At 41.3% G+C, this 17,606-nt stretch overlaps 1 protein-coding gene across 3 annotated transcripts; it reads left to right on the top strand.

Moving 5' to 3' along the window:
• The first annotated feature begins 9,544 nt into the window (after positions 1 to 9,544).
• On the top strand, positions 9,545 to 17,555 carry kbtbd8 (kelch repeat and BTB (POZ) domain containing 8). Of its 3 annotated transcripts, XM_086168839.1 has the most exons (6): positions 9,545 to 9,702; positions 11,675 to 11,894; positions 12,096 to 12,138; positions 12,232 to 12,402; positions 12,834 to 13,653; positions 14,387 to 17,555. In XM_086168839.1, exons 1-6 carry the CDS (start codon positions 9,687 to 9,689, stop codon positions 14,848 to 14,850), a joined length of 1,734 nt encoding a protein of 577 aa, XP_086024965.1. In that variant the 5' UTR covers positions 9,545 to 9,686; the 3' UTR covers positions 14,851 to 17,555. The 3 variants fall into 3 exon arrangements, with proteins under 3 accessions (XP_086024965.1, XP_086024964.1, XP_086024966.1); XM_086168838.1 differs by having other exon boundaries at positions 12,096 to 12,402; XM_086168840.1 differs by lacking the exon at positions 9,545 to 9,702 and adding an exon at positions 11,235 to 11,389 and having other exon boundaries at positions 12,096 to 12,402.
• The last annotated feature ends 51 nt before the right edge of the window (positions 17,556 to 17,606 follow it).

Raw genomic sequence — 17,606 nt, 5'->3', positions numbered from 1 at the left:
GGTGAGTGTAAGCTATAAAAGATGATCTCATCTGTCCTCATATCTCAAGAGACACCTTTAATTTCACCGGGCACAGACAGTCCTGCAATTTCTGCGGACCGGCCCGCTAACATTGTGATTGCATACCGTAATAATAAATCCCTCCTTCCGAGGGCTGTGACTAGAAAATTCTCTGTGAGATGGCGAGAAAGCAGAAGCTGCGGAAATCAGGTGATCAGTTTCACTGTATCATGCGGGGACATCTTTGGAGTGGTAAACAGCAACCAGTGCTATCAACAAATAAGAACGACCACAGGAAGACCTTTTTTTTTCTCATTCAATAGTACCTCTGCCCAATTTCACAGGCTTCACCATCGCTGAATGGGAAGAAATTGGGGAAAAATGTGAAATCGACTGCTTGGATTGCGGCCGTACCTTTATTTTACCACGTCTGTGTCATTTTACAGTGCAAGAGTGTATTTTCCAGCCGGCGCAACATTGACAATGGAACCGCGGTGAAGGTCTTCCATGTCAACTCATGTTTTTCTCCATGCAAATTCAGCGTCTTTACTAAGAAAATAGTCCAGGTGGGAATCTGGGTCTAATGTTGATTATATTTTATATATACAGTATACTGCATATTTATGTGCATATACATATACATATACATATAAATGTATGTTTATATATATATTTGTATTTATATATAAACAGTATTTACTGTGAAGGATATATGTGTATATATCTGTGTGTGGGTGTGTGTGTGTGTGTGTGTGTGTGTGTGTGTGTGTGTGTGTGTGTGCGTGTGTGTGTGTGTGTGTGTGTGTGTGTATACAGTGCTCAAAAAAGTAAAGGGCACACTAAAATAGCACATCCTGGATCTGAATGAATGAAGTATTCTTATGAAATAGTTTGTTCTTTACATAGTAGAATGTGCTGACAACAATATCACACAAAAATGATCAATGGAAATTAAATGTATGATTTAAAATGTATTGGAGTCACACTCCAATGAAAGTGGAAAAACACACTACAGGCAGATCCAACTATGATATAATGTCCTTAAAATTAGACAGAATGAATCAGTTTTGCTTCCTGAGTGGACACTTTGATTTCACAGTGTGATTGACTTGGAGTTACATTATGTTGTTTAAGTGTTTCCTTTATTTTTTTAGCAGTATACACACACACACACACACACACACACATAGACACACACACATGCGCGCATATATGAATATATGTATATCCTTCACAGTAATGAATTCATAGGAATTAGTTGCTTAAATCCTCGTCAGTCATTTTATGTCAAATGCATTGATGTGAGAGTAGCCTAATCAATTTGTTCATTCCCAGCTGGATCAATACTTCAAATTATTGACAAAACAACGTGATTCGATGATGCCGTGAGCTCAAAACAGAAGCCTTGCTGACTCCACAGAAGTTGGCTTTGGGAATGTTTCATTTGGAGTGGCAGGTTGCCATGGTGGCACTACTTAGGTGGTTCTAAATAAGACCCCAATTCAAATCAGGTTTATTGTTGAAAAGTCAGCAGTTTAAGTGACTCAGTCCCGGGTTTTCCAAGCTTCAAACTTTCCCTTTCCCCCCTCCTCGCTCACCATTCACAGCTTGCAGTATGCAGCCTCCCTAATCCACCTGTTTCCTATTCTTCTCTGTGTAGACTCAACCGCCTCCCCCAACACTCCCCAGTGACTTTCTGTAGTTTTACTAAAGAGGGGTTAGCAATGGCTTTACTTCTCACCACATGAGGCTTGAAGAGTGTCCTGGGAGCCAGTGTTTGCGGTGAAGAGCAATGCATCCCCTCAGTAATTAATGGATTATAACCACGGCCCCCTACTCAGGTCTGGGTAAGCACAAGTTTCTCCAGCTGGCCATCACACATGTCATCACCCAATTCATTGCGCTGCGATTGTTCCCACTAGGGCTTGTTTCTTCTTCACTGAATGCATTTCCTACCGGACAATATTCTCTTACACGGTTTCTCTGATTGGATTCGGTACAGGATGCTGTTCAATCTATAGGCCGGGCTTCTACACATCCTTGGATGTTCTGTAACCTCTACTTGCTGATGTGGAAACCGCAGGACCCGGGTCTGTTTTCCGATACAGGCTTGGTCGGCTGCACTCCACGCAGTAATTTGCAGGTCTCGCTCTGGAAGATTTCAAGCGCGGCCGAGGGCTATGGGGAGGCGCGTGGCATTTGCATCTGATTCTCCAATGTCTGGATATACCGCTCAGCCAGCAGCGGAGCTTCATTCTGGATAGCAGGAGGCCTACGAGCACCGGCGTTCTGAACCAGCACCTCATTATCATTTGGAAGATTTCATGGCAGTTCCCCAGGTTGACACTGCTGGCTATATTGTATTCATGACACACAGTGTGACAAAGAAATAGTCCCTGAATAGATGACAGGAGGGAGCTCTGACAGGCTGGAACTTAAACGCACAAGTATGAACACACAAAGCAAAGGAGACTGGCCTTAAGTGCTGATATTACTTGCTAGAAACACACGATGATCCGCTTGATTGGGATGAATTTTCATTTCATTCATAATATTTTCCACATATATACTGTAAGACGACTTGCATTAGGTTGCAAGTCTTCGAGTCGGTTTTAAGAGTTGCAGAAATCTCTCACACCGAGCGGCTCCGGAGCAAAAATGTAGGTTACCGTCCACAGAGAGTGGAGTCTCCTTCAAGTTGTCTTGCATTTCCTATGCCCTCACCCCTGCCTTTGCTAAAGTCACTCAATTTGTAGCAGTCCCCAAACAGACTCTCAACTGCACCCAGGGCAGCAGTTGCCTTATCTTCCCTTCATGTAGTAACTGCCTGTCCAGCTTTCATTAATCTCCGGTGATAAGCCACCACTGACAGATTTCTCATTTCAGATGTCACCAAGTGAGAGGACTGGGTGTCCTTAAAGTCCACTTTGTTTAGAAGCAATATTCACCTCACTTCTCGCCGTGGCATATTTTCAGATTTGACACCATCCCTCCTATGAAAATGCACTGGGCTATAACACTGGGCTCTTTGAAAGCTAAAAACTGGTACTATCACATTAGCATACATGTATTATGTACGTTTTGGATGAATTGGTCCTTCGGCCCTGTCTAAATATTTAACAAAATTAAACACCTCTAACATTTTAGATGGTTATTTTATGTGTGTGAATAGACATCGGTGGACACGGCCCGCCACATGACCTTCCGCTTTGAACAGTTTCAGCGTGTATTTCAGTTGCCCAACCGAAGATCGCGCATTCAAATCGGATATCTTTTTTTAAAAATGATGGCTGCCACCCTCACTTGTTGTTCTGGGAATGATGGTGATGATTGTAATATTGACCCAAAAACTGTATCTATCACCTGGTTAACTGTACACCAAGCTGCACTTAATGTTTTACTAGCATTGCCAACACTGCTCCAAAATAATTGCCAACCCCTCAGACCTCTCACCTGCTTCAGTGTCAGTCAACTATTGAAAACAGTCAAAAAGATCCTTGCAGATGAGTCCCACATTTTAATTTTAATTTTAATTTTAATTTTAATTTTAATTTTAATTTTAATTTTAATTTTAATTCTAATTTTAATTTTAATTTTAATTTTAATTTTAATTTTAATTTTAGTTTTAATTTTATTTTAATTTTAATTTTAATTAGTTATTCTTGATGTTGACAATTTTCATGCTGCTACCCCATGTGCCCAACTATTGCCCCTCAGGGATAAACAAAGTTTTTTTGATTATGTTCATATTTATTATATGTTTACATTCCCTATTTATTGACAATAAAAATCCAAATGCACGGTGGAGAGCAAAGTAAGAATTTCATTGACCAAATATGTGAGTATTGGGAACTGTCGACTAATCAAGGTACCATTTACTTTGTAAATTTCTGAACAGCTACCAAACCCACATAAACAACATTCAGCAGCCATTAAGATATAATATACTAGTTTTTAGAATCGATCAATGACTAGTTGCTTACCCTTCCGTCTCACAATCCCATCATTTCAAATATTCACCACACAGGAAAGTCATGTATTTATGAGATTTAGATTGAGATTTAGATTTGTCAAGGTTGACCGGTCGACCACCAACGGCAAATAGCCTTGCAGCTCTGCTCAATCCTCCGAGAGCATCTCAACTGTAGCTTAAGTTATTGATTTACTGGTATGATCCTGGCGTGGGTGGACACCTTCTGGCGAAAAACCATTTTGATGTGTTTGTGGAAAAGTTGAAAACATTTAGAACAAGTCATTGCAGCTCATGTATGAAGTTGTCAAGCTACGTTTGAATGAATGCTGTTGGGAGGTGAGGTCTGGGGTGGGGGCTATGCCAAAAGAATTCTGCCAGATTGTTTTTCCTTCCTTCCCAAAATACAATCCAACTGAAACCCAAACAAACAAAAAAAAAGGGGAGGTAATAATAAATAAATAAATGAATAATCTCCCAGTTATCTGTCAGTCCCAAGCTTGCCAAGCTATCCAAATCACACTTCAGTAGGCAAATGACTGACAGGCCCCCGGTTCCCTTTTGGATGGTACATTAAGTCAGTATGGAGATTGTGTGCTTGCGAAACCAACCTGAAAAACTTTACCAACATTCTTTTTGAGGTCAGTGAGTCTGCTCAAGGGAAAGGGGAAGACGCTTCGTTCCTTTCCATTGAGCTAGCGTCACCATCAGCGGTCTTATTACTGCACCTCAAGGAACAAGGAGGTCCCGAGGGGGTCTCCTGTATTGTATCTCACTTTTTCAATGCAATTCCTTTGCATGACTTGACATCAGCAGCAATCCAGTGATTGGATTGTTCTGGTGTAGAAAGGTTAGCCAAGGGTAATGTTATGACAAAGTTTGTTTTTCCACTGTTCCTGATAACCTGTCACAGTCACTAGCATTTAACCTGGTTAAAAGTAACAGTTGGTAAGCAAACTCAAAGTTCAAGTAGGGTTTGAGAAGAAGCGCGTTCCTCTTCCAGCTTTTCCATCAGAGCTTGTGTTACAGGGAAGACAAAACAATGAATGTGTCCCACATTCATTTTCCCTTTCTGACAGGGACACACAGCCCTCTGCAGCCTTAGAAAGAAGCAGTGGGGGATCTGCTGATGAGCATGGCCAGATGAGCGGTCCCAGTTTGTGGGCTCAGAAGACCCCTCCTACCCACACACACACACACACACACACACACACAGAATTACTAACTATCCAATTATTCTGTGTGTGTTAGTGCAACTCTGTGTGTGTGTTTGTAATCAAACACACCAAAACCAAGGCACCGTCATCACCCATTACACTCTCCATGGTATCGCTGCTTTTTCATCTTTAATCAAACAATGGTGTAAAACCAACAAGAAGGTTGGAGGTCTATTTGCAGCCCTCATTGTAAGGACTGATGTCCCGTGTTCAAAATGCTCTGGTGGCAGAGAAAAACCCTTTTTACGCATCCGGGGGCACAAAAAGAGAAATATGCATCCACCCCACATAGATTACAACCCCATAAGTGCAAACATTATCACCTGTTGCTTATACCACATGAGGAAAGAGATTCAATTTCTGCCACTTAGCACAATGATTAACTCAGAATTTTACCGCCGCTGTTCTTCTTAACAGAAGCTGAGACCCCAAATCACAGATATATGCAAGGGGACCCCATCCCACAACCACGCACTGTCTTCTTTATGCCCAGTCAACACTGCAGATATTCATGGCAGGCTCGCTGGCTATAATGGCAGCCACTTGGTGCAAATGGACGGGGTCACTGGAAATATAGTCCGAGATTATGGGGACAAAATCAACAAATGTCATCATCTGCTCATATCAACACAGGTTTCAAGAAGGCAGCCATGCTCTGCCCCTGTATCACAAAAACAACAGGTTCGGATCGTTTCCTTCACATGACGATCAATATGGCTTTTACTGCTGTTACTTTGGAGGTCTCTCCCCTGTTCCGGAGGTGAGAGTGGTAAACAAACAACGGAGGAAAATTAGGATCAGAAAGCTGACCTTACGCCAGGTAATGCAGTCGATGGTACACTACAGCGGGTTTAAAGGAGTCCTATTTTCACAGTGATATGGCACAAAGCGTTTTGTGCTTTGCTTTTGAGTGCATAGCATACAAACACCTTTTTTTTTCTACCGTTCTGCTTATCTCTTGCTCCTTGCTTTTTCATGCAGGGCGTGGATGCAACAGCACAGAGAATGAAGAATACAAGCTCTCTGCTGTTGGGACACTGCTCTGATTGTAGCGGGTACGGCACATAAGGCCCTCGCCCTCAGATCCGAGATAAAGACTAACCTACAGTCTCGGTTTCTCTTTTTAAACTAGGCCCCCTGATGGAAGCTGTTCTGTCTTGCTTTGCAATTGAATTCTGTAGAGATTCAACACTAGTTATACCAATGAGGGCAGTGTTTTGTTTCAAACGACATTTCAGTGTCACTAAATTCTTTGGCTTGATTCCCATAGGGAATAACTATTACACTTCTGTCGTCACAGAAGCGTAATAGTTATAGTATCAATACAAATGAATATAAATATAAATAGAGAGACAATTAGACAATGATTAAAAGATCCCAGCAGAGGGAACAACGACAACAACGTCAAGGATAAGAATAGACAACAGAATAGAAAAAAATCAGCAAGTGTGAGAATTGACAACCAAAACGACAACAAAAACGATAGGAACATAAACAGAGTGACAATAGCAATGACAAAAATAGAAAAATAAGCAGGATACGAATGGGCTGAGACCAACAGGGATAAAAATAGACAACAGAGTTAGGGCACGACACGTGTGAATGGGTGTGGTAGTGAATGAATGGGTGAGGTAGCAAGGTAGATGATTTCACTCTTGATGATGACGATGAAATTCCAACACAGGGTGCATATCAAAAATGTGGCCTCCTCCCACCTCACTGGGAGGAGGCCACATTTTTGATGACATTTTTGACGCCTAATCCAAGCAGGATTCTCTCACCCTGCCCGGTCCTGGTCACCGTAGAAGCCCCAAAAAGTGGGTTGGGAAGGCAGATCTGTACCGATTTAGGACAAATATGGAGAGGTGGCTTCATATTAACATGCTGGAGCTGCCTGTTGTATTATTTATAACAGACACATTCTATGACATATGTCTGTTGCTGAGCTCCTTGTCATGCCTGTGCAATGCACTTATATTTGAGCACATGTGCAAGAAGTAAGGGAGACACTCTAATGCCTTGCTTCACCTCCTCCCAAGCTCATTGTTATCGAACAAAACATTGCTATCATCTCTCACAATGTCACGCGTCCCAGCATTACTGAAATGGGGAGGGGATCCTCTATCCAGATGTTCCTGTTACAATGAAGTGGAATGTTTACCTAGGGATAGTAGAGCAGGATTGATAGGGCCACCGTATACCGTATCTCTTCACCTCAAGGGGAACCACACATCTGTCCTCTGTTTTGGTTATTATGGGAAGAGAGTACAACTCAGATTAGACGCTCTGCCGCATTGCTGGATACAGACAACCCTCGGCTCAAAACTGACAGTGGTTATAATCCTGATCATACTGGAATGCTTATGCTTGGAGGGATTATCAGTTATTCTGATGACCCCCTGGTGGGCCAGGAGAAGATGTTTCACAGAAAGTGTGGCTGTCCTGGACTGGGAGATGTCTTTTTGCAGGGACCTTCTGTCTCAGAGAAAAATATGACAAACGTGACTCATCTACATTGGGAGTTCATTAGCTTACCCACCCTCTTCAATGGAGGGCAACAGTTACTATCATGCCTCTCACTAAAAGGCAGAGATAATTTCCTGCGCGTGTTAAGCTACTCGTATTTTAGAAGACTGAAAAGATTTGGAGAGGACTCATGGAAAATTATCATCTCACTTCTGCTCATATCTAAAGACAGGTTTTTGGAGATTTCAGTCATAGCCTCGTCTCAGACCGAGATTTTCAAAGCCTGTGAATCTTGCAGGATCACTATTTATAAGACTACAACCAGATTCTTTCAACATTTTTCCCACCATGCATATTTTCACCTGGTGTTTGCAGAGTCTCTGCTGTCTCAGTCCATCGCTTTTCGTTCTCCGCACGGTGATGGTACGTTTGAGAGCTGACGTTGTACAAATTGGGCTGTTCTGCCCACAGCTTCACCATTACTGCTCCTCCACACTGCTAACAGATACTGTCTGTGCCACCAATATTGCTCTGAATAATCTCTGTAATCCTCTGTAATATCAAACACATTTAATATCGTCATAAGTCCAAGACTAGGACAATAGTGATGTCAAACAGTTCAGACTACTACATAATAGTTAACAATTGAAATGTTGGGAGAATGCTGTGACCCCTCGTAAAACTCCCAAAATTTCCCTTTTGAATTTCAGTTTTTGGTCTGCATTTGTGAAAATCTTTTGGTATAAGCCCAGCATAAGGAAGTGATGTGATAGAGCATGCTCACTGCATCACTATCACTGGAAATTTTAGAAGAAATGTCAGTGTAGGATGCATAATCTGCCCTCATATGAGTATTTTCCCAGCATGAAATGTTACCGCATAGATGTTTGTTTGAGACATTTAAATGTTTTTTGTAGCAGGACAGCAATGTAGCCAAATAACAGTTACTTGGCTGTGAAGGTTGGATCATTTCAGTCAAGCTGCAAAGAGGCTTTAGGAAAAGATGGTTAGTTTCTGTCCTTGTGTTTTACCAGCTGTACAGACTGAAAGGGAGCTCTAGAGTATAAAGACAGCCAATGTTCCCTGAGCGACAGAAGTGAGGTACCAGAGTACACAGATGAGCTCATCATCTTCTTATCCTGCAAAGTGCAGTTGAGATTGAGAAGATAAGAGTGCTAATGGTGTGGATTGCCTAAGGGGAAGGCAGGGCTTCAACAGGCTGCGCTTCCTCATTGGCCATGTAAGGCATGTTGATAAAATGATACTGGTTGGTTTTTTGCAAAGGCACATATGAAAAATTACGTGTTGTGGCTCATTTTGCTTCTCTGAAAAACAATAGTTATATTCACAAACCCCGATTTCAGCATGACAAATTCACTAATATACTGGAAATCAGCACTGTAACAAAACGTCTCAATAGGCTGAACTCAGTGACACAAGATGAGAGTGACATAACAAACCAGTCTGAGTACATGCCACAGCAATCACAGAAAGGAGGCCATAATTAATGTTTACTTTTAGCTCACACTACCCTGGTGGAGTCCGATAGTGATTAATTTTATATTGTAATGTTTTGCGTCATAAAGATATCTGGAGGCTACTGTGATTTTATGAGTGCTCTGAACACAAATGCAATTTATATGAAATATTTCTATTCAACAGAAGGGGAGTTAACGCTTGATTCAAGCACAACAGGGGGAAGATTATCCATCCCCCCTTGTATTTGATGACTGATGAACATGGGTCAAATGTTAAATAAAAACATTCAGCTGAGAGTCTGTGATACCAAACACCATATATTCATCACTTTTACCCCGCACAAAATTGCACTAAATGTTTATATTTCGTGTTATTTGAACATTTGTGTGAAACACTTGTCCATGTGGTCATCAACTTTTTCAACACTCTAGATAAAACAAATGAGATTGGTTGCGAGCTAGTGCCTCGGCCGATGATTGGCTGTTCCTTGTTTCCGGGGCTCCGCTGTGGAGTCACTGACGTTTTTCGGTCTGCCCCGAGACAGACTGGAGAGAATGGCTGCCAGTGGAGGTTAGCAAAATCTTCATTGTTTTGTATACTAATTTGACTCAAACAACCCGTGCAAAGTTATGATTTGTGTGACTGTTTATTCGCGGAGTGTGGTCTTTCATAGTAAGGGAAAGAAGCGCGATGTGTTGCTTTCTAATTGAAAGAGGTCAAGCTCTATATGACTCCTTAAAAGTGTTGGCTATCATTAGCTTGGCTGTGAGGCTAACACTAGCTCTCTGGCTAACTTTCGGCCGGTTAGCTCGCTACCCACAGCTGATTGTGTAAACACTTGTTTATGACAAGATAGAAAGGTTTGAGAAGTTATGCTCACTACTTTTTCTTTACCACGGTAATGTCATAGAGACGACTCGGTGCAACGTTGATCTTCTCTTACGGTTGAATATTACGAGTTACAGCGTTTGAGTTGTTTCTTTTCTTTATCGTTTCCTTCATCTCGTAATGTGTCAAAGAAGGCTTGCTAACGTTAGCTCAATGACTAGCCGTCTGCTAAAAGTTAAGCGTGCGTGTGATGTAGCAAACGTTACAGGATTTACCTGACTGCTATTTATGATTCTGAAGTGATGCCACTTTCCGACAACTCACAATCTGCCGGTTTATCTATTTTGAAACAATTTGGAAAAGTATTTCTCCGCTGAGATAGCCACCTACACAACGACACAACTGCCACTGAGCTATGATGTGTAATGTTAGCAAGCTAGCTACCATCTGGCGAGACAGTGTTGCTACACACTCACTGCGAGTCTTTTGTCTTGTCAACGAGCATTTCACAACTCTATATCTAAATTGGAAAAGTTTTAAATGTTCCTATTCACCGCGTATAAAGATCGAAAGAAACATATCGTTAACCTGAAGTTATGAGCCACTTGTTAAACCTGCCTTTAAACGTATGATAAACATATCGACAGTAGGTTACACGCCATGGTTTGATAAAATCCAGTGTCTTTACGTCGGTTGGCATATTGAAGCCGTTTCGCCAAAGTTAAAAACAAGCACATACAAAAATTGCTGTCGTCTCTATGAAGGTTTTCAGTCATCCAGGCCCTGGTAAATCGTTGTCAAATGTTATTGTGGCAACTGGACTTTTTTTGCTCCTTGAAGACATTTCATCTCTCATCCAGGGGTCTTCCTCAAGCCCCTTGGATCAGAGATGAGATGTCGCCAAGGACAAAAACCAAGTCCTGTTGCCATGATTTGACAACAACTGTTATTGTCATTTCTGTTCTTGATACAGATAACTTACATCTGTGTATCAATTTTAGACAGCTCATATTTTTTACAAATCAGAGATGTCAAGTTTGAATTTGGATTTCCTTACAGAGGTCTGCGTTCAGCTCAATTTATGCTGTTCTCTTATTAGAAAAAAACATATAGCTTTGGGGTTTATCAGTACACTGCATATATATGATGTATTACATTTGAATGACAGAAAACATGACTGAGTTGATCAGAACCGATCATAACTGTTGTAAATAATGGATGTCAGTACTTCCATACTTTTGGTCAATCTTATCCCGATATGGTTATTTATACTTTCATGACCCCTCAGCTGTTATATATCAATAATGAAAGCCTTCATTATGATCTTTAAAAAAGGAAGCATTCTACCGCTAATTCATGACATACAAAGCAGAGAGGAGAGGGTCAGATAGACAGATGACTCGCAACCCCTGAAGGGAACAGCCAAAAGGTGTGTGTGTGTGTGTGTGTGTGTGTGTGTGTGTGTGTGTGTGTGTGTGTGTGTGTGTGTGTGTGTGTGTGTGTGTGTGTGTGTGTATATACATGTTATGTGTGTATGTATATGTATATATTTATGTATGTGTTTGTAAAATCACGTTTTGGTACTATATCATTTGACTGTTACAATAGATTACCTTAGATGCAATTGTAAAAAAACAAAAAAGCAATGAGATTTTTTGTTGCATTTTCACCATGTCTGAAGAACTGTGCTGAACTATTTTGTTTCTCTCTTTAGTGTGTTGTTCAGAGGTAGGAAAGCTGTTACAAGTACAAAATGGGACACCTCCAACCACTAACTATAATGGGGTAGATGCTGTTCACGCCTGTAACATCCTTCAGCAGCTTAAAGCCTTGTATGATGAAGCACAGCTTACAGACATTGTTGTAGAAGTGGACCATGGCAAGACTTTCTCATGTCACCGTAATGTTCTTGCTGCAATCAGCCCATATTTTAGGTAAGCATGCTCAAGGAGCACAAATGTTAACATGTCTCTTTTTGCGATTACTAATTTAAAATATTGATATAATGTTAAAATGTTTGGTGAATGATTCTGGTTATTAAGTAGAAATTATCGTTAATTATGCATTGAACATCTGGTTATTGACTGATTGATCGTTGCAATCATTTTTTTTCTTGTCTTTCCCTTCACCATTAGGTCCATGTTCACCAGTGGCCTTACAGAGAGCAGCCAGCGTGAGGTCCGAATTGTTGGGGTGGAATCTGAATCTATGCACCTCGTCTTAGACTATGCCTACACGTCCAGGGTCATGCTCTCTGAATCCAATGTCCAGGCCCTGTTCACTGCAGCCAGCATTTTCCAGATTCCTGCGTTGCAGGATCAGTGTGCTCAATTTATGATCAGCAGATTGGACCCACAAAATTGTATTGGGGTCTACATGTTTGCAGATGCATACGGACACCAGGAGCTTAGGGAACGGTCACAGGACTACATCCGCAAGAAGGTCAGTGTAGCCTGGGCTTACGTTTGGTAGTGGTTAGTGACTTTCAATGTAAAAATGGATGTCACAGGTATCTAGTTTCTATTTTTAAAACTTTATGTATGTGCTTGCCTGAATGAGCATTGTTTACTTGTTAGGCTAATATCATTTTAAATAGGCTTGAAAGTAAGGTGTTGATAACAGGACATTGTACATTTCTTTCTTTCTTTTTGCTGTAAAAAAAGCACAATTTTTGCAATTCCACACAGTTTTCTATTGAGTTTGATATGTACTTATGTACTTAAATAGATGTATCTTAAAATTTATGCTACATTTTCGACCCTTTTCCTTAACCAAACACATTTCTAAGAAATGTAGCAATTAAATCATCAACTTGTATGAAAAACCTGCTTGTTTTTGCTACTCTAAACATTTTTTGTCTGTTTTTGTGGTAGTTCTTATGTGTTTCAAGGGAGCAAGAGTTCCTTCAGATGACAAAGGAGCAGTTGGTGAGCATTTTAAACAATGATGACCTCAATGTAGAGAAGGAAGAGCATGTCTATGAAAGCATAGTTCGCTGGCTCGAGCATGATCCGCCTGGACGTGAGGCCTACCTTGCCGAAGTTTTTTCCCAATGCATCCGTCTGCCTTTGCTGGATGACACCTTCCTCAGTCGGATACCTCCTCCCTTTGCTTGTGCCCTGTCTCTGTCTAAAGACCCTGCTGAGGCCAAAGCTCGCCTCGCTGGCACCAACGGTTGCCCACAACGCCTGGGAATGACTGCTTCTGAGATGGTCATCTGCTTTGATGCCGCTCACAAACACTCAGGGAAGAAGCAGACAGTGCCTTGTTTAGACACAGTCACAGGAAGGGTATTCAAGCTCTGCAAACCACCAAATGATCTCCGAGAGGTTGGTATCTTGGTGTCATCAGAGAATGACATCTACATAGCAGGGGGCTACCGACCAAGTAACAGCGAAGTGTCAATAGACCATCGGGCAGAAAGTGACTTCTGGCAGTATGAACATGCTGGCAACAGATGGCTACCACGTGCCCCTTTACTAAGGGCAAGAATTGGTTGCAGACTTGTTCACTGCAGCGGGAAGCTTTATGCACTGGGAGGGAGAGTATATGAAGGCGATGGTCGAAATGCATTAAAGTCAGTGGAGTGCTACGATGCCAGGGACAACTGCTGGACAGCAGTCAGTCCGATGCCAGTGGCCATGGAGTTTCATAGCGCTGTGGAGTACAGAGACCGTATATATGTTCTCCAAGGTAAGTGAACTTGTCTTGAACATAAACATTTTTAAACATATTTTCAAACACATTCTCCAGGTATAGTTTAGCTGTCACAATTGCCTTGGAGCAGTTTTTGGTCGCTGCTGTTTTCCTGACACGCACAAGCTATGTTCAGTCTTTTAATATACTCAACTATATTGACATTGAAAGGCAACAGATTAAGTCTCATTAATTTATCAAAGAACGGTGTATAGAACAACATTGGCAAAATGATGGTGTCTCTGCAAAAAAAAAAAGCGATGAATCAGAACATGACAGTTGTAGGACAAAATGGACTGTACTGCCTGAAAACAATTATGCTGTTCGGCATAAGATTATCCAAGATTTGATTTGTCAAGATTTCTCAAAGTTCTTTAGTGTTCTGTGTGTTGACGCTTGCTGGCACTCATAGTACCGTTATACATCAGCTTCAAATTGACTTGACATATAAACTTCAGATTATTTATGAATGCATTTCTTCTTCGGGCACAGACTGGATATTGTCTCACCCTCAGTCTTGGGAATCTTCTGATTACGAGGAATTGATATAATCATTTTTTAATTAAAAATGTGAACCTTTCCTTTCGGTGCAATGATACATTTTGTAAATACTTTATTGATTGCGTGGAGCAAAGTGTGATTTAAATTATGCCAAGATATATTAAAGAAAAGATGACTGTGTCCTGCGTAGGTATTCTTGCCAGCTCAATATTCATTATCTTTCCCACAGGTGAATACTTCTTCTGCTTCGATCCCCGTAAGGATTATTGGAGTCATCTCGCCCCAATGAGCGTCCCCCGGAGCCAGGGTTTGGCTACCCTGTATAAGAACTGCATTTACTACATTGCAGGCATCTGTAGGAATCACCAGCGAACCTTCACTGTGGAGGTCTATGACATTGAGAAGAACACCTGGAGCCGCAAGAGAGATCTGCCCTTTGACCAAGCCACAAGCCCATATATTAAGGCCATGTTGCTGCAAGGCAAGTTGCACCTGTTTGTACGGGCCACGCAGGTTATGGTGGAGGAGCATGTGTTTCGCACCAGCCGCAAGAACTCCCTTTACCAGTATGACGATGAGGCAGATGTATGGACCAAGATTTATGAGACACCTGACCGCCTCTGGGACTTGGGTCGCCATTTTGAATGCGTGGTGGCCAAACTTTACCCACAGTGTCTACAGAAAGTGCTTTGAGGTAGCATGTTTTGTGAACCTAATCTGAGAGGCAGAGGGAGTAGAGTGTTCCTGCCTGCCTTGTGCCTGGTGTTACCTTGGGTTTGCACCACAAGAACTATTTTTTTGGACAAGTCTTAAGCCGTTCAAACTTTGGTTTGATGTGATCACTACAGGGGTGCTTGTAAAGATTGCAGTATTTTTTTTTTTCCAGATAGCACCGACTACCCACACAGATGCTTGCTTAAGAAAACCGTTCAATGAATCATAAGTGCAATTATACTATGTTTTGCTTGTTATTGAGCCATGCTGTCCTAATTTTGTTTTACATACATACATATATAGGCAAGGATTTTTCCAAATGATAAGCATGTGTATGAGGGTATTGGCAAGATAATGGCCCTCTGGAGATATGGATGCTACGTGTCAACGCAAAGTGAAAATCTATAGAAATATATAAATATATACATCTATACAGACTATGTATTCATACGGGTAAGATGAGTACCTTAACTCGTTGGTAGTTAGCTAATTCTGGAGGTGTGTGGTCTCCCACTTCTCTGCTCTCTGCAGCTTATTTTATAGACAAATTTTAATTTTGAAGTGTGCTTGTGATTGACATCACATCGGTGTTTTTGATGCTCGTGTAATATTCTTGTGTACTCGCTCTTCCTTCACAAGTGTCAGCGTGTCAAACAATACACTACGTGCGGCTTCCAAGCTATTTTAAAATTATGTGCGAGATTCCAGTTGAGTGGGGGGCTCGGACCTCTCACTCTTCGAGTTGGCATCCATTTTGTGTTGGTCGCAAAGACCGCTTAATTAAATTGTTTGAATACTCACTCTCCACATTGGAGAAATCAGAACAGTTGAGATAGTGGCAACATGAAGCAGGAAGGTCAGACCAACTAACAGGCTTACCTCAGAAACCTCATAGATTAGAAGATTGATCAGGATGGACACTACGGGCTTATGTGTTGATGAGGCAGCTGTGTGAAAAGCTCATTTCAGCAGTGAGTTCTCTGGAGGTCGAGGCAATGTTCAACATGTGGTTCGTAACAATTCCGAAAAGGTTGAAAGAGCCTTCCTCCTAAATGCCAAAAAGCATTTGAGGTCCTCTTCTAGCTGATCTGGACATTGAAAAATAACTGTGTGGTAGCAATAATTAATGGAACTGTGATTAGGCTATATTACTTTATCTTACTTTAGAAGAAGTGTGCTAATTGTTTTGTGTGCTTGTCTCTGCTAGTGAAACTAACGTTAGTTCCAATAATGATTGTTTGGCCGTCGCATGGATATAGACTTGAAGTGATGCGTAATTTAGTGCAGATCATTTGAGATGCCGATGAGGCTCGACAAGGGGAAGAGTAACAGGACGTGTTTCCTGTGGTGAAGAATATCTGGTATGTCTTAACTTAGCATTGCACTGAATCACTCTCCACTTCATGAGTCCTGAACTGCAAACTTTATGAAGCACCCCTCTAAATAAGCAGACTAAACAAGTGGGGTGGCTGTGAATCTGTCTTTACATGCCATCACGCTGAGGACAAAACTATTGGTGCTTATTTTTTTGACAATCTTGTATAGAAGTAATACCTGTCAACGTGTGACATTTTCAGTGCCGTCAATTTCCTCATGCAGGTTCCTGTGTCATCTTTGCACTACACATTTCTTTTTGTATGTTTTCTCGACGACGCGTGTCCCCATTCGAAAGAGGTGTAATAACAGCATAGCAATCATCAGAGATTTACTTCGAAATAGTAACCTGTAGAGTCACAAGTACTTGTGAATATAATATAACTTCTCCAAGAGAAGAAAGACCTTTGTTTGACTAGGATGATTTTTCATTGACCTGGCTTGAACAGTACCTTCAAAGCAGCCCTTGTCAAGGGTTGAGATAAGATTTGAGCTTCATCCACGTCTACAGACGGCCATTTGAGAACCAGGAACAGAGAACTCTCAGGATTTCTACTGAAACACAGTACTGTATTTAAATGTTTTTGTTATGTGTAATATACTGTACTATAGGTTTGCTGTACTTGCACAGTTTTTTAAACTTCAGTTTCTTTTATAACTTGAAAAAAAATAGATGTGATTTGTTTTTGTTGTCTTCAATGGCTGTTTGTTTTTTTTTCTTTTTTTCTGTAATTTAGTTTAGTAGAGTAATCCTGCTCTGAGGAATAACACGATTACCTGCACAAATTACAGATTTTTTTTTTTTATTTTACCCCCCCTCCCAGTGTAGTACCCTAGAATTTCTTTGTAATTTCACACCAGAAGCAAGAAATTACATATATCTGTATTGCGTCACGTTTCAAACACCAGTCATGTAAGACAACATGCTAGGAAACTGCTGTGTGTGTGTGTGTGTGTGTGTGTGTGTGTGTGTGTGTGTGTGTGTGTGTGTGTGTGTGTGTGAGTGTGTGCGTGTGCGCGCGTGCGTGTGTGTGTGTGCGCGCGTGAGTGCGTTTGTTCGTGTGCGTGTTTCTGCGTGTGCATGCATGTGTGCTTGTGGCCTTGAGCTGTAATACATACAGTAGTTCATCTCTGGTCATCTGCATGCATCGCTCATGGGTGCTATTAAATGGTTCTTCAAGCATTTCTTTCCTCACTTTTGCTTGGTTTGTCTGTTTTTTTTTTCTCTTGGGTTGCGGGGTTATAGTGGTGGTTGAGCTCAACTGTGAAACTCACATTGCACATAATTTGAAAATAAAATTATTCAAAGCAAGAAATTAATGCATTCTTTGCCAGCGCTGCTGTTGTTTTTGTTCTCACAT

The sequence above is a fragment of the Fistularia commersonii genome, chromosome 21 (genome assembly GCF_037954325.1).
Source record: "Fistularia commersonii isolate RoL2024-O1a breed Wild chromosome 21, RoL_Fcom_v1.0, whole genome shotgun sequence".
Taxonomy (NCBI): domain Eukaryota; kingdom Metazoa; phylum Chordata; class Actinopteri; order Syngnathiformes; family Fistulariidae; genus Fistularia; species Fistularia commersonii.
The sequence above is the reverse complement of the archived record's forward strand: the minus strand, read 5'-3'. Positions and strand labels throughout refer to the sequence as shown.